This window comes from Bos indicus, chromosome 6 (genome assembly GCF_029378745.1).
Source record: "Bos indicus isolate NIAB-ARS_2022 breed Sahiwal x Tharparkar chromosome 6, NIAB-ARS_B.indTharparkar_mat_pri_1.0, whole genome shotgun sequence".
Classification (NCBI taxonomy): domain Eukaryota; kingdom Metazoa; phylum Chordata; class Mammalia; order Artiodactyla; family Bovidae; genus Bos; species Bos indicus.
Window position 1 is genome coordinate 84,627,302 of NC_091765.1, and position 17,496 is coordinate 84,644,797.

The 17,496-nt window shown below is 36.8% G+C and overlaps 1 protein-coding gene across 1 annotated transcript; it reads right to left on the reverse strand.

Moving 5' to 3' along the window:
• Positions 1–681: 681 nt before the first annotated feature.
• On the reverse strand, positions 682–15,690 carry LOC109560046 (transmembrane protease serine 11B-like). The gene is given in 13 exon segments (XM_070790740.1): positions 682–843; positions 1,444–1,583; positions 1,948–2,061; positions 2,064–2,224; positions 5,199–5,258; positions 5,260–5,323; positions 6,121–6,159; positions 7,713–7,873; positions 10,359–10,426; positions 10,506–10,621; positions 13,045–13,166; positions 14,552–14,597; positions 15,627–15,690. Coding segments are annotated over 13 exon segments (1,317 nt in total).
• Positions 15,691–17,496: the final 1,806 nt, after the last annotated feature.

Sequence of the window (17,496 nt, forward strand, 5' to 3'; positions counted from 1 at the left end):
GGTGATGGACAGGGAGTCCTGGTGTGCTGCGATTCATGGGGTCGCAAAGAGTTGGACATGACTGAGCGACTGAACTGAACTGAACTGAACTGAGAGCCTATCAAAGGCTGCAGAATGACTTTAAGCAAATAATTGTTCCTCTTAGCGTTCCTCACTCTATGAATGAAGAGACTTGGTCTAGCTGAACTTCTGATATTCCTTCTCCATTCCAAGATTATAAGATTTTACAAGATTATAAAAACTATCTCAAATATAAATAAAATGTGAATGTCCATTATTTGTCTTATATAGTCCAGTTTAACAAAATGAATTTGTAATAAATAGAATGAAAAATAATTTATTTGGTATATCTAGCATATTTGTTCTCATTCTAACAAAATGTGAATTTTATTAAACTCTGAAAAATAAAGTATATTTCTAATTTAATAGCAAGGTAAATCAGAACTAGGGTATTAATAAAAATATTTTGATCTTCCTTCTTTTCTTTCTGCTTCCTATATTAGTTAAATAAATAAATGAATGAATGGATAGTGTTTTAGATAAAACATTAATCAAGACCTTCATTCATTTGTATGTAAGAAAATAATTGTTGTATCAACAATAAAAAGAAAAATACTTTGAGAAAATGGATAAGAATATCCTATAGTTGTCTTTCTGTTATGTTCCGAAGTTACTTCTCTTTCAGAGTCCTGTCTTGGAGGTAATCCAGTCATGATAAGCAGTCACTCGAGTGTAGACACCTGGTTTATTCTTTTTACCACACCCTTCTCCCGCGCTTACTATTAGAACAAGGTGCCAGATGTTCCTAGAGTTGGAGTAAGCTAGTGGTCCACCAGAATCATTCTAGAAGAAAACAAGAAAAAAAAAATGTTTCTTGTCCTGAAACATTTCTGTCTCTCCTCTGGAGTTTTCAATAGGCTCTAGGCAGTGCAGACAATTCATGCTCTTTGGGCTTAGAACTGTGGAACTACTGAGTTTCTTCAAAACCCAGGGCAATTACAAACCAGAACACAGTGCCTACAATGGGATTGGATTGGGCTGGGAAGACTAGAAGTTGACCTTAACAATGGCAAAAGTGACTCCATGATGAAGCCTCTGTGGAATGGATGACATGTGCAAGTGGCATCTCTGGATAAGGAAGAGGCAGCCTCCTAGGTCTGCAGGTTGCCCAGAAAATAGGGCCAAATTTATTTTATTACCTTGTAACTATGGATTCCTAGACTGAAAACTTCCTGAGAGCAGAGTTGTGTTCACCACTGCATTTCCAGCTTCTTAGCTGGGGTCTGGTACATTAATGAGATGAATAAATATTTGTTAGGTGGATTGAAATAAGAAGCTACTCTGTGAAAATCATTAAGACAAAAAAAAAAAAAAAAAAAGTGGTAAAAACTTCCAATGAATTAGTACTTGGGAAAAATGATTTGATAATGTATCTAAAAGTACCTGACAGGCATCCACTTCTCCTGACATAAATCCAGCACATAGCATTGTATCAGTCACCAAGCCAGATAATGCATATGGAGCATTGCAAACTCTGTTATCAATAATCTTCAAAAAGGCCTGCTGAAGTATCACTGGAAGACCTAAGGGCAACAAATTCTGCATATTATGGAGATCTTAACCTTGTTTGTTAAAACAAAGAACAATTTGTAGAATAAAGCAGATCCTTTTGGTCACCAAGAGGCAGACAAGTCCCAGGCTAGACTGATTTCTTTCTAATGTTTATTATAGCTGGCTGCCTCACACAGAAATTCCAAAATTTCCAGTTTGTATTCCTGGAGATATTTCAGAAACTGAAGACAATGCCATGCTTTTTTTGGTCCCATCACTTCATTTTCTTTTCAGGTTTTTTTTTTTTTTTTTTAATGAATTGGTTAATTGCATGAAAGAGTGAGTGATTGATTAAATAATTATTCCTATGAAGCTATTACATATTTACAGAAAGACTTATCATTCACATAAACTTACCATTCATATAAAGTGTTCCCCATCCTGTAACTACAACACTGTCATTTGCTGAGAGTTTCATTTTGGCTTCAGGAAGACAAATCTTACGAACATGGTAAAAGAGACTTCTTCAGCGAGCTGTACAACAGCAATATCATCATGAATCCCAGGGCCACTAAAATTTTCATGAATGATAATGTTTTGAACTTTCCGTGTCATATACGGTTTATTTACTATAGTTCCAAAGTTAACCGTCCAATCTTCTGAATGATTTTTCCTGGAGGGCACAATTTAATTAAAATACACTCAATTTGTGGGTCAAAATGGTATTCTCAGTGGTTATCTTATAACTTTAAGCTATGTTTCCCAAACAGTACTATAAAGCACTTAAATTATTATCTTAAAAATGTCCTTGATGTGGGGATGTCATAAATGCTGCAGACATATAAAAACAGCTTCCCTCGTGGCTCAGAGGTTAAAGCGTCTGCCTCGAATGCGGGAGACCTGGGTTCAGTCCCTGGGTAGGGAAGATCCCCTGGAGAAGGAAATGGCAATCCACTCCAGTATTCTTGCCTGGAGAATCCCATGGACGGAGGAGCCTGGTGGGCTACAGTCCATGGGGTCGCAAAGAGTCAGACACGACTGAGCAACTTAACTACTACTAACTAAGGACTAGTAGATTTGTTTGTTGTTTAGTTGTCAAGTCATGTCCAACCAGACTCCTCTTTGACCCAGGGACTGAACCCATGTCTCCTTCATTGCAGGCAGGTTCTTCACCATCTGAACCACCAGGGAAGCCTGTATTGGAGATGTTGTGTGTGTGTTAGTTGCTCAGTCATATCTGACTCTTTGCAACCCCGTGGACTGTAACCCAGCAGGCTCTTGTATCCATGGAATTCTCCAGGCAAGAGTACTGGTGTGGATTGTCATTTCCTTCTCCAGGGGATCTTCCCAACCCAGGGATCAAACCCCGGTCTCCTGCATTGCAGGCAGAATCTTTACCTTCTGAGCCACCAGGGAAGCCCATATTGGAGCTGTTGCTGCTGCTGCTGAGACTGAAGTCGCTTCAGTCGTGTCCGACTCTGTGCGACCCCATAGACGGGAGCTCCCCCGTCCCTGGGATTCTCCAGACAAGAACACTGGAGTGGGTTGCCATTTCCTTCTCCAATGCATGAAGTGAAAAGTGAAAGTGAAGTCGCTCAGTAGTGTCCGACTCCCAGCCCACTACAAATCCTCCTAAACAGTTGCTGATGTCTCCTGCTACTTCAGCCCCATCTGGTTTCTATGCATTTGAGTTGGGGAGCAACCACATGAGCAGCCTCAGTGCATGGGGTCCAGAATCACATGTACTGCCATGTACGCTGGACTCCATGAGCCTGTGGCAGGGCTCTTGACATCTGTCTGCACACATAAAAAAATTGCAACTTGTTCTCACCAGTCACTCCACTATATGTACCAAGTCAATGAATCTTGGCTTATAATTTAGATTTTTTGACCAGATTCTCCAGTTCCTCTGAGATTCTTTCTCAATTTAGGCCCTAACATTCTATTTAATTACTGTCACTTTCCTCAAAATGTCAGGTGCATTTTTTTTAAGATTTCAAGATCTTTGTGTAACTGTGACCTTCTTGAATCCTTCTCCCATTCTGAAGACTTCAGTGACTCCACACATTCAATAGTTGTGTTTCTTTAGTAAGTAAGCATCTTGTTATTTAGAGGTGTCCCTGATGAATAAAACTATATTTTCTAAGCATATTTTCTAACGTTTCCATTTAAAAATCTTCTTTATTTCAAATAGTTATTTTTGTTTGCTGTCCATAGAATAAGACTTGTGTCTCTACATCTCAACACATTTGAAGATGACTATTTTTTCAACTCAAAATACGCATTATTCTTTCTGATATATCTACTCCAATCAACAAACTTTATCTCTTTAGAGTCTGGAACAAAACTTGCAACTGCATATCTCAGTTAGAATATGTTCTCTATCTTCATCAAGTGTCCACAGAGCATACTAACATCTGTGTTGTACATGTGACACTTACCACTCCACCTGCATAATACCTTTAATATATCACATTTAAATTTCTTCAACTAGATTGTAAATCCCTACAGCAGAAGACGAATAAGCACCTTGTAACTGGATTTAGACATACCTGACTTCACACTCAGTTCCTGCTGTTTAAGAGTGGTAGGATCTTGGTCAAGTTGTATCACCATTTCTAAACCCAATTTCCTCATCTTTAAATAGCTTCAAGTATACATTTCATTACTTTGTCAACAAAGGTTCGTCTAGTCAAGGCTATGGTTTTTCCTGTGGTCATGTATGGATGTGAGAGTTGGACTGTGAAGAAGGCTGAGCGCCGAAGAATTGATGCTTTCGAACTGTGGTGTTGGAGAAGACTCTTGAGAGTCCCTTGGACTGCAAGGAGATCCAACCAGTCCATTCTGAAGGAGATCAGCCCTGGGATTTCTTTGGAAGGAATGATGCTAAAGCTGAAACTCCAGTCCTTTGGCCACCTCCTGCGAAGAGTTGACTCATTGGAAAAGACTCTGATGCTGGGAGGGATTGGGGGCAGGAGGAGAAGGGGATGACAGAGGATGAGATGGCTGGATGGCATCACTGACTCAATGGACGTGAGTCTGGGTGGACTCCGGGAGTTGGTGATGGACAGGGAGGCCTGGCGTGCTGCAATTCATGGGGTCACAAAGAGTCAGACACTACTGAGCGACTGATCTGATCTGACACATTTCATATGGAATTATTGTTATGATTACATGAAATGATGTAAATAAAGCACTTAGTATCAGGCAAAAGCCCTTATTTGGAAAATGTTAATTGCTTCCATTTGCTTTTCCCTTAGTTGCTCCCATTTAAATGCCTTTGTTTGCATGTGTGTGAGCTCAGTTGCTTCAGTTGTGTACAACTCTTTGCGACCCTATGGACTGTAGCCTGCCAGGATCCTCTGTCCATGGGGATTCTCCAGGCAACAGTACTGGAGTGGGTTGCCATGCCATCCTCCAGGGGATCTTCCTGATGCAAGGATCGAACTGGAGTCTCCTGTGTTGACAGGCAAGTTCTTTAGTGTCACCTAGGAAGCCCTTAAATGTCTTCACTGCCCTTGAATTATGAGGGTACTTGTAAATTTCATGTAGTCTTGGTGAATGTCACACATTTAGGTTAACCTTCACAGACCTCCTAAATAGATCTGCAACCAGAATCTTACATTTAGTCAGAGTTTCAAACTTACCTAGCAAAGCAGTGTGCTACAGAGAGGAGCCACCTGCTGCTGATCAGTGGAGGCCACAGTGGCATTTTCCCCATTCACAATTCGGTTGCCTACTGTGACACTGTTGGTCAGTCTTCTCCCACAACCTGAATAAAGGATTTATTTATACAAGAGCAGGTAACTTTGATTATGCTGTATAAGAAATACATTTTAAAACAGTTCTTGAAATCCTTCAATGATTGTCCTGTATCTCCTAACCAATGCTGTTTTTTTCCAGAATGTACTTTTTTTATGGTAGCACTCCATCCTTGTTTCGATGATTTTACTTTTCCTCTTCCTCTTTTCCAATTTCAAGAATCTTTCAGCTGTTGACCTTTGTTGTATTATAATTCTAGTCTCCCCAAGTAGATTGCATAATTTTAAAGGTGGAGACTTTGCTTCATTAATGTCTTACATAGCATGTACAATGCTGTCTGTAAAGCCCCATGTGGATAACATATACTCCATAAATATCCACTGAATGAATGAATGCACGGATGTATCAAACTGTGGGCCACATGATTCTCTAAAGAGAATTGGCTTAAAAAGTACAGACTTTTTTTAACTTATAATAAACACATTTTATATAGCCTAGTTTTGCATTTTCTTATTACCCTCCATTTTTCCTTCACTAAAAAAAAAAACTAATTCAGCCATGATATTCTTCGTGATTCCATTTTTTGAAAATAATTCTCACTTCACACTTTTGAACAACCCATTACAAATAGTCAGTGTTTTTCAAAAAGAAACGCTAGATAGATATGTGGCATTGCCAATAATTTTGAAAGACTACTACAGGTTTCCAAAATGAAGTACTTCTAGAAACTTTGTAGCAAGATGATGGGGAACTATTTATGAAAGTGTTAAATTTATAATAAAATTTCTAAACTTACAGTTTAGAAGCATTTGTTGGTAAGCATTTCAACATTATTCTTGATGATTTCTGAAATTAAGAAACAAAAACATAAGGTTAATAAAATATCACCAAGCAATTCTTTTCAACCAAAGGACGAAATTTCTCAACCCAGTTACACCCAACATTTGACTATTAAAATTAGTTCATGTGTTATTTATCAACCCCTCTGACTCCTACTTGCTCAATTTTGGCCATCTCTCCACATTTCTACCAGGTGGTATAGGCAAAAGGAAAAGGAGATAAAAAAGCAAAGCTCTCAGTTTTATAACAGTTGAAGCAAAACATTTAGAGAAATAAGAAGCTGACACTCTTACTAAAAGAGGCACTGAGCATAATCTTTGGATTTTTTTCCCTATGATAATTCTCACTACTTTGAAATAGAGTTGTCTATATTTTAAAGAAAAATAGCAATTAAAATTACATTTTATTGTGCATACCCTGCTCTTTAGAAGTCATCTCATTACTTAGACTGAATTGTGAAATTTTGAGAATTTGACTTAAATTTAAGTCTATTTTCTACTGGAAAGATACCTTAGAGAGAAAGAAAAGAGAGAACATAAAAAAAAGGCACATCAGAAAGTGTTGACCCTGCATTCCTAGGAGACAGAGGGGCCATAACTGGTACAACCTTCTTTCCTAATGACTAAGCACAAAGGAATTATCTTGCTCTTTGCAAAAGCTCTAACTCAAACTCACTTCTTATGAGTGGCCCATTGGTAACAGGGACTGTATTGAAGCAAAGGAGCTGTAACAGGCAGTTGGTGACCATTATAGCCTTCAAGGATACTAGGATCAATTGTCAGTCTGGAAGAATCACAAAACTGGGCTCTGGAAACATAAGCTTATCACCTAACAGACTTTTTAATAATTGGAGTTTAGAGTTTCAAGATCTTTGAAAAATCATCAAAAATTTATGAATAATTACTTTCTGTACTAGGACAAAATCCTATCATTTTCTTCCCTTGTTTTCTAAGGAATTATTCCAGGCAAACTTTATCTTTAATAATATTACTTCCATTCTCCCACAAGAAGCAATGAGAATTCCCTAATCTTCAACTTTACCCTTACTCCTGCAATCTTTACACTGAATGATCAAGAAAACCCCAAGTCTGTTTCTTATAATGAGAGCCTGACATAAGTAGAAGGTAAGGAGGAACATATGGAGGAGGGCTTGGCAGCTTGGAGTATTTTTGCTTGGAGAATCCCCATGGACAGAGAAGCCCAGCAGGCAACAGTCCATGACATCACAAAGAGTCAGACTCGACTGAGTGACTAAGCACAGCACAAGGAGGAATATGACTTCAGTTATTATTTTTCACCCCCTTTTCATCCATTACAGCCAACCCTTCCAAACTCACAAGCATGCCTGTAGCTTAACACTTATTTCTATCACTGTTCAGACAAAGATTCTATAACACTTCGCTTTCCAATACCACCTCAATTATAGGAGTGCCACAGTTGGGAAAACTAATTTTTCCTAAGAAAATTCCTAAAAATTTTGGTTCATTTTTTTTTCAGTCCTTTTTTTTTAATAGTCTTGGTATTTAAGTAGTAGAAAATAATGTAAAAAAGTAAAATACCTGTAACTTTAATGGAAGTGGGAACTGCATTCCAGGATGCCATGGTGTCCTTCAACTTCTGATGTAAGATAATCTTGATTTTAGTCCTCATGCTATTCTTTTCTGCTGGAGGAAACTTGAATGTCAACTGTAACTGTACACTTGAACCACTGGAATCAGGACTAGAAATAACAGAAATATTCTAGTGTGCTGTTTTCTGATTTTTTTAGATGTTTCATGAACACATTAGATTTCCCACATGTTAATTATTATATTGCCTTTACATATATTAAAAAATAATACAGATATTTTCTCAGTATATATAAAGTGTAATGGTCCCTAAGAACCTAACTGGTTAAAAGGTATTACTCATGAAAAAGGATGTGAACCACAAACTAGAAATCAGAATATTTCAAACACATGTAAGAAACTGACTACTGGCCAACAAATAATTGGCTTGAGATTTTATTGTAATGTAGAAAAAAAAATAGTGTTCTTATATAGATATTTTCTAATAGCTTAATTTTAGAGAAAAAGATAAATGGGAACTTAAATGTAGGGTCTGGAAGTATTCAAAAGATAACTTCTAGCATGTATTTGGGAGCCAGTACTAAACTTCTTCCTATAGATTCTTATATATGCCCACCCCAATAGATCTATGCAATGATAAAGTTCAGAAAGATAACTCTAAAACATGAAGACAATCTCCATTATCTACATATTCAGTACATAATTTTTATTAATCAGGAAATAAGATAAATTCATTTTGGAAGATTTTCAAACAAAAATCCATATTAAGCACTGTTAAAAAAAAAACTTCAACTCTATTTTCAAATAATTATGATTAATTGAAGACCCTTTGAAGATTTTTGCTTGTCTGTAAGAAAGTAGATTGGTTGGTTGGTTAGTTGGTTGATTGGTTGGCTAGCTGGATTTTTTGTTTCATTTTGTTTTATTTAGGGAGTTCAGACTCACAAGTGCTCCCTGTGTCACTCATTCCCTATGCTTTGTGACACTGCCTTCCTACATCCCTCATCCCCCCCACCACCACCAAGCGCACTTACAATACATATTTAGACAAAAGTTACCTTAAAAAGATTCACTTTCTCCAATCATTAAAGTGATGGCAATTATGAGAGAGAACAAAAGAGGATTATTTTAGAAAAAATATGGCCAGATGAGTATGAATGGAAAAAGAGATGATTTTAGTGTATCAGTAGCAAAACAATCAGCTAGAACTTCTGGTTTTGCATAGAGTTACAATTATCTTTTATCATAGAAGTCAGTTAGGACTGACTGCCACCAACAACTTTATAATTCCCCTTCAAGTACAGAGATTAAAGATTTGAGCAGAACACTTCCTACCTGAATAGAAATTTGTTCAATACAGTGATGCTATAATTTATGGGGAACTCTTTCAGATCAGATCAATCACTCAGTTGTGTCTGACTCTTTGCGACCCCATGAATCGCAGCACGCCAGGCCTCCCTGTCCATCACCAACTCCCAGAGTTCACTCAGACTCACGTCCATAGAGTCAGTGATGCCATCCAGCCATCTCATCCTCTGTCGTCCCCTTCTCCTCCTGCCCCCAATCCCTCCCAGCATCAGAGTCTTTTCCAATGAGTCAACTCTTCGCAGGAGGTGGCCAAAGTACTGGAGCTTCAGCTTTAGCATCATTCCTTCCAAAGAAATCCCAGGGCTGATCTCCTTCAGAATGGACTGGTTGGATCTCTTTGCAGTCCAAGGGACTCTCAACAGTCTTCTCCAACACCACAGTTCAAAAGCATCAATTCTTCGGCGCTCAGCCTTCTTCACAATCCAACTCCCACATCCATACATGACCACTGGAAAAACCATAGCCTTGACTAGACGAACCTTTGTTGGCAAAGTAATGTCTCTGCTTTTGAATATGCTATCTAGGTTGGGTCATAACTTTCCTTCTAAGGAGTAAGCATCTTTTAATTTGGCTGCAGTCACCATCTGTAGTGATTTTGGAGCCCAGAAAAATAAAGTCTGACACTGTTTCCACTGTTTCCCCATCTATTTCCCATGAAGTGATGGGACCGGATGCCATGATCTTCGTTTTCTGAATGTTGAGCTTTAAGCCAACTTTTTCACTCTCCACTTTCACTTTCATCAAGAGGCTTTTTAGTTCCCCTTCACTTTCTGCCATAAGGGTGGTGTCATCTGCGTATCTGAGGTTATATTGATATTTCTCCTGGCAATCTTGATTCCAGCTTGTGTTTCTTCCAGTCCAGTGTTTCTCATGATGTACTTTGCATGTAAGTTAAATAAACAGGGTGACAATATATAGCCTTGACGAACTCCTTTTCCTATTTGGAACCAGTCTGTTGTTCCATGTCCAGTTCTAACTGTTGCTTCCTGACCTGCATACAAATTTCTCAAGAGGCAGGTCAGGTGGTCTGGGATTCCCATCTCTTTCAGAATTTTCCACAGTTTATTGTGATCCACACAGTCAAAGGCTGAGGAACTCTTTAGTCCCTCTCTTTTTACCTTCTTTCTTCCCTTCTTTCCTCCCTTCCTTCCTTCTCTCTCTCTCTTCCTCTATCCCTGTTTCTTGCTGTTGATGTTATTTAAAGCTGAGGTGTATGTGATGTATTACCTACTTCTCATTCCATAAGATCTTGAATGAATTTTTACTTACAGAAGTTTGATGACTTTTGAGTTTATATATTCTTTGTATACACTAGAATTTTGAAGTGCATCAGATATCTGTCAAGAGAAAAAACAAAAAAGCTACCATGTATGTTTTAACCAAATTTATAATAAAATAAATAAACTTCTGACTTACCTTAATCTCAGTATCTTTGCTCAGATCTGTGCTGGCCTGTGAAACCGTTTTTTCACAATTATCATTGTATGTGATTCCAGAAATATAAAAATCACCTTGGTAATAGTAAGTCTTTTCTGTGAAATAAAGAAATACTTTAAAAACTTTAAAATAAACTTGACCTCAAGTCCCTCCATATCTTTATCTCAAAATTAATAATCAATACTGGGAAATTAACTTATCACCACTTGAATGAGAGATCCCCCTAGCCCTCAGCAAACTCTGATTACTCTCAGTATTAACAAAAACTGTATTAATTCATAAATATTAATTCGTAAACCAGAATCCTAGAGTAAGCCCATCTTCCAAAATTGCTTCAAAAAATTTTACAACCAAGTTTGAGTGTCTAATTTTATTTCAAGAAGTCCAGTTCAACTAATTTAGATTTAGGTAATATAAGCTTGTCTAGCGTTGAATCTGAAATGGTAGATAGCTGACCATGTAAAGAAACTCAAGAGTAAATTCTCATCCTACACACTTCCTGCTCAAGCCAGGATGACTGTAGTGCTCCATTTTGTATCACTTCTTTCCACTAAGTCATTGTTTCTTTTTAAAAAGGGACTTGTTAAAATGCAAACTATATTTTGGAAGACCAGCTAATTAAGCTACTGGTCCCCACTAACATACTGACAAGGCTTCTTCACGGGAGCCTGCTTCGGAAAACTCAGAGAGCTATCCATAAGGAAACTATGTGAATAAAGTTATTTTTTAATGAGTAGAGGTAGAAGTAGATAGAAAGATTCAGACTATGGAGACATGGTGGATAGACAAGGTAGGCAAGAGACTGTGAGCATCCACTATACTTCCAAAGGATAAGTTTTGAAATTTGATATTAAGATGGTTGGGTAAAAACAAAGGAGAAGAGGCTAGGTTGAAAAAGAACTGAAATTTTCACTGAATCAAGCAAAATATATCCACATTGCATTACTGCATAGGGTGATATATTTCAGAGGAATAAAATAGGAAAATCATGAAAAAGTATTGTTAGAATCATACACTTAAAGTATTAAGATGTGGGTTTGTGCTCAACTATACTAAACAGCTTGTGATATCTAGGAAGTCACTTGACTTTCCTGAGCCTCAGTTTCCTGCATGTGAAAGTAGGGACAGTAGTAAAACCTGCCCTCCCAGGCTCAGATAATTAGTGTGAGGATCAAGTGGAGTAACACATGCCAAGTTTCTTTCAAAAACAACTAATCTCAAAAATATACAAGTTTCTTTAAAAAACAACTAATCTCAAAAATATACAAGCAACTCCTACAGCTCAATTCCAGAAAAATAAATGACCCAGTCAAAAAATGGGCCAAAGAACTAAATAGACATTTCTCCAAAGAAGACATACAGATGGCTAACAAACGCATGAAAAGATGCCTATACCTGTGGTGGATTCATGTTGAGATATGGCAAAACCATTGCAATATTTTAAAGTTAAAAAATAAAATAAAAAATAAAAACATTAAATGGATATACAAATTTCAGGGTTTACTTTTCCTGAAAGATAAAAATAAAACAAGCTCTCTGGATGTAAACTTAATGAATGTTATTAAAAATAAGATCAAGTTAGTATGAGCATTCAGCCATTTAACCACTCTTGACTGTCCACTATTAGAAAAGCCATTAGTGGATTATCCACAGCTGCTTATCACTTACGTCATTCAAAAAAGTTTGTTTATATATTTGCTGCATCAAGTCTTCGTTGCAGCACATAAGATCTTCATTACCTCATGTGGGATCTTTCATCGTGGTGCAGACGCTCTAGTTGTGGCACAAGGGCTCCAGAGCATGTGGACTCATTAGTTTTGGCCCCGGACTTAGCTGTTCCACAGCATGTGGGATCTTAACCAGGGATCAAAATGCATCCCCTGCATTACAAGGCAGATTCTTCATCACTAGACCACCAGGGAAGTTCTTCAAATGGATCTTAACAACCAATATCAGAGCACAAGGATTGGCTCAGACAGTAAAGCATCTGCCTATAATACAGGAAACCCAGGTTTGATCCCTTGGTCGGGAAGATCCAATGGAGAAGGGAATGGGAACCCACTCCAATATTCTTGCCTGGAACATCCCATAGGCAGAGGAGCCTGGAGGGCTACAGTCCATGGGTTCGCAAATAGTCAGACACAATTGTGTGTGTAGATCTTAATAACCAATATCAGAAGGAACCAAAAAGAGTAGGGAATCTCTGAAGTTTGAGGTATATTTTTTACCAAAAGATACAAGTTAGCTACAAACCTATTCTACAAGCACCTTTATTGACAATGAATACTGGCATCACAGTATTGAGCATTTCAATCTTGCCCACACTCCCATAGCTGTTGATATAACTTATAGACTGGATCAAAGAGGCATCTGATTCAAAAAAATTGCAAACTTTGGTGTCAAATAGCATAAAATTAAGTTGAAATAAAATAGTAATTTGATGAGAAAGTTTCCATAAAGAAATTTAATATTCTTGTGTTTCTTGTCAATTTTTAAGAAAATGAGAGTCAATACTGACCAACTGCCAGAAAATGGACAAGGAGACCAATAGTTAATCCCCAAATTGCCACAACTCCAAGAAAAATAAGGATGGTTCTCCATAACGGCCAAGATCTTCTCTGAGAAGATACGCTGGTGTGTCTACCAAAAGAAGGAAGGTGACTTGAATCAGATGATGTGCTGTGTGTTGTGCTGAATCAGATGATAAATATTCTAAATTTACCTGTCAATACAATATTGTAAAGTTTAAAAATAAAATAAAATTAAACTAAAAAAAAAAATTACCTGTCTCTCCTCCAACTCATACAACACAATTTATAGTTTATGCATCATATCTTTGTGTTAGCTTAAAACAAGAAGCCTCAAATGTGTAAGGAGGATAGACCCTAATGCTCACTCCAGTACTCTTGCCTGGAAAATTCCTGTGCAACTCCACCCAGTCTTAATTCCTCTCTGTACTGTTCTCAATTCTTAATCCTACCTCTTCCTTATATCTCTTTTGATGACTTGTTTATTAACACTACCCTATGCCAACATTGTGAAAGCACTTCAAAGAAACTCCCTACATTCCATACGTGCTTTTATACTGAAGTTCATTTGTATAATCTAATTTTCATAGAAAAATATTTCTTATATTAGATAAATCACACTTTAAAAGGAGCATATAATTAATGTGAACAATATATTTATAACCTTATTAATATCTGAAAATATATGTCTGCTAATAAGTAGAAAAATTTACTATGATAGTCTCAAATTTGTTTTGGAATAGCCATTGTAACTTAAGCTGGTAGCTTAGTCTCTCTGAGACATGAATACTAGTTTGAGAGACTCAAGCACTATATAGCCTAAATTATGTACATAGTACAGAAAGTAGCTGGCATGGTTTCGATATAAAATAGTCACTATACTACAGTGTATAAAATGCTTTTCTTTGAAGATCCCTTTTAGATGTTCTTGAAAATTCTAAAGAATACACAGTGTTGACTATAGAACTGGTATTGCTTTTTCCCTTTAACTGTGAATTTCTTCCTATCATAAATAATTGAGATTTTTTTATATATAAAATATCACAGTTTATGATTTATTCAACCTCTCCTCTAGTATGATGTTTGCATTCTGAAATTGATTATTATTTTTAATAACAGCTGAAATCATTAAAATCATGTTCTAAATATCCAAAAAAGTCCATTCATGAAATAATTTACTCTCATCTATCAAGTATATATTTTAGCCATAATTTTTTAAAGGTAGAAATCTGAGTTCTTGAATGAATCTCTCATTTAACAAAGATAATAGGGTAAAAATTAATCTTCAATAAATTTAACCAACTCCATATGCTAAACTAAATTATACCTAACTCACTTTTGGACAGAACCTACTGCAAGGAAGAACTCATTGCTATTCTGGGATAATTCAACTATTTACCTTAATCAAGTTATAATAATGTTAAAAATGACGGTAACTACACTATCCACAATTTTAAAACATTTATCTCACAATAATTTATTTCCCACAGCCCATACCCAGTATCATATCCTAAATCAGACTTCGTTATAACAAATTCTGACACTGAATTAGCAGTTAAATTACAAAGCCTTAAAAACTGTAGTTCTCATTTACTAAAACTTCATTTCCAACCACTTGAATTGGATGGACCTGAGTTCTGTTAAATAGTGAAGAGTGTAAAACATAATTCCAATGCAAAATTCCCCAAATCTTATAAAGATACTTTTTTTTTTCCCATCGTTAAAGTTGTTCAGTCTTTTCCAACTCTTTGTGACCCCATGGACTATATACAGTCCATGGAATTCTCTAGGCCAGAATACCGGAGTGGGTAGCCTTTCCCATCTCAAGGGGATCTTCCCAACTCAGCGATCGAACCCACGTCTCCCGGATTGCAAGAGGATTCTTTACCATCTGAGCCACATAGGGAGAGGCTTATTAATAAGGAAGAAAGTATTAATAATTAATGATCAAATAAGTCAAAAAGCCTTCATCACCAACTTTCTTCCAGAACTCTAGGAAAGCTGAGTCTGGAAAGGAACCTATTTGGAAATGTATTACGTTTTGAGGGCCCCCTGCAGTTTAATTTAGAGTCTGTGTTGTAAAGTATATTATTCCAAAAATCTATAATGGCATTCAGGTTTTTAAAATATTTCTTTAAAAATTCATATTAGAAAACATGGTTTTCGTTACACCATTAGAGAACAAAAATGGTAGTATTCCTTTTTTTTTTTTTGGCTGCACCTTGCAACATGTGATATCCTAGTTCCTTGACCAGCAATCAAACCTATGCCCCTGCACTAGAAATGTGGAATCTTAACCACTGAACCACCAGGGAAGTCCCAGTGGTATTCTTATGAATGATTATTTTTAAAATAGCAAATAAAATTTTGCTAAAATTTGATTAATATTTTCCAAATTTCTGAAAATTTCCCAGAGACTTTACAGGGCCTTTAGATATCAGAAACAGTAACATGGATCCAGAAATAAAAATCTAAATTATAAAAAGCAACTAATGAACAAAAAACTAGAAGCTACTCTGTAGCAACCTGTTAGCTTTTATAGACTTAATCTCCCAAATAAAATTCCATTTACCTGTACATAGTATTCTGGTTATTATGGTGGAGTCAGCAACAAAGATAGTGATGATGTTGACCATGATGACAATGATAATAGTGGTAATAAAAATAAGGGCTTTCTGGTGGAGCTTTTAAGATGATCAGAGTTTCCCAGGTTTATGTGTTACATTCAGTGTTGGTTGGTTCATTTTTATGGGCTGGGTGAAATAAAGAGAACAAATAAAGTGAAACTTGTCTGACTAGTGTCAACAACTGTCATATTTCTATGGTTTCAAGATAAGAGTCATCCAGGGAATGACAAGCTTCCTTGACTTGGCTATTTAGAAAAAACTAATAGCCTAATCTTTGTCTGGTCACTTAAAAGGTACACCTAAGAAATAGCTTTTTGGTGTATCGAGATAATTCTAACTCTGTGTTTGACCAGTTTCATCATTCTGGATTCTTCCTCCTCAACTGAAACCAGCTGTAATTAGGTAGAAGTTGCTGACAAAAGGCTTTTCACAAGGTATTGATATTAACATAACTAATATCACCACCATTTTGATATAATGAATTCTATTTCATTGTTGTTTACATCTTCATTTCCCTAATTACCAGTGAAAATGATCATTGCTGCTGCTGCTGCTAAGTCACTTCAGTAGTGTCCGACTCTGTATGACCTCATAGACTGCAGCCCACCAGGCTCCACCGTCCCTGGGATTCTCCAGGCAAGAACACTGGAGTGGGTTGCCACTTCCTTCTGGGTTGCATGAAAGTGAAAAGGGAAAGTGAAGTCGCTCAGTCAAGTCCGACCCTCAGCGACCCCATGGACTGCAGCGTTCCAGGATCCTCCGTCCATGGGATTTTCCAGGCAGGAGTACTGGAGTGGGGTGCCATTATGATCATTATTTCACATATTTCACTTTTCAGCTATGCTACAGCCCCAGTCTTTGTGTTCTGACTCCTACAGCCTGTTATACCGTGGTTTTCTGCTTAATTTTTAGCTCCTCTACCTCACCTGGACTGGCCAGTGGTTTCTGGCAAGAAACTATATGTATGTAAATCTCACCCAGTATAGCCCCTTCTCTTCATTAGTTTTCTTTGAGACAGCTTTTAAATTTCACCCAGTATAGTCCCTTCTCTTCATTATTTTTCTCTGAGAGTTTTTGCCAGTTTTTGGTCACTCTGTATTACCTTCATATGGTTGTTATATTTTTTCAAAGGTTTATAATTATTAATTCTAGAAAAGCTTGATAGAAGATATTTCTCCATTGCTGCAAGTGGAACAAGTCATTGGTGGTGTTCAAAAAACAGAATCTCTTAATTTTAGTTTAAAATTTGCCAATATTTCCTTTTAAGGTTAGTATTTTATGAGTACATATACATAGTTTGTTGAAGAATTCTTTGCCTTTCATAAAGATATACTTGCATGTTTTCTTCTGAAAACCTTAGTGTTACCATCTGCACTTAGATCAATAATTCACATTGCATTCCTTTGTGTGTATATTATGAAGAAGGAGTAAAGATGCATTTTTTTCCATATGACTATTAATTGACCCTGCACATCTTACTGAAATCATGTGCATGCAATTCTCTATCCACTATCCTGCATTGTCACCTCTGTTATAAATCAAGTATTGATATAAATCAAATGGGGGTCTCTTTCTGAATTTTTTATAGTTAATTTTTTAGTGTACTCTATCACACTGCCTTAATTATTGAAGTTACATCATGTCATGTGTCGACTTAAAAACACAACATAAGAGTTGGCAGTTTAAGTTGTGTTCAAGGTCTTACTGAGGACTATAGCTTGGAGACAGCCACTGAGTTAGCTCTGAGGAAACTGCTCCAAAGAGATAGTGGAGAAAACCAGTTTGTATGATTTTTGGCTAGGAAATACATACAGT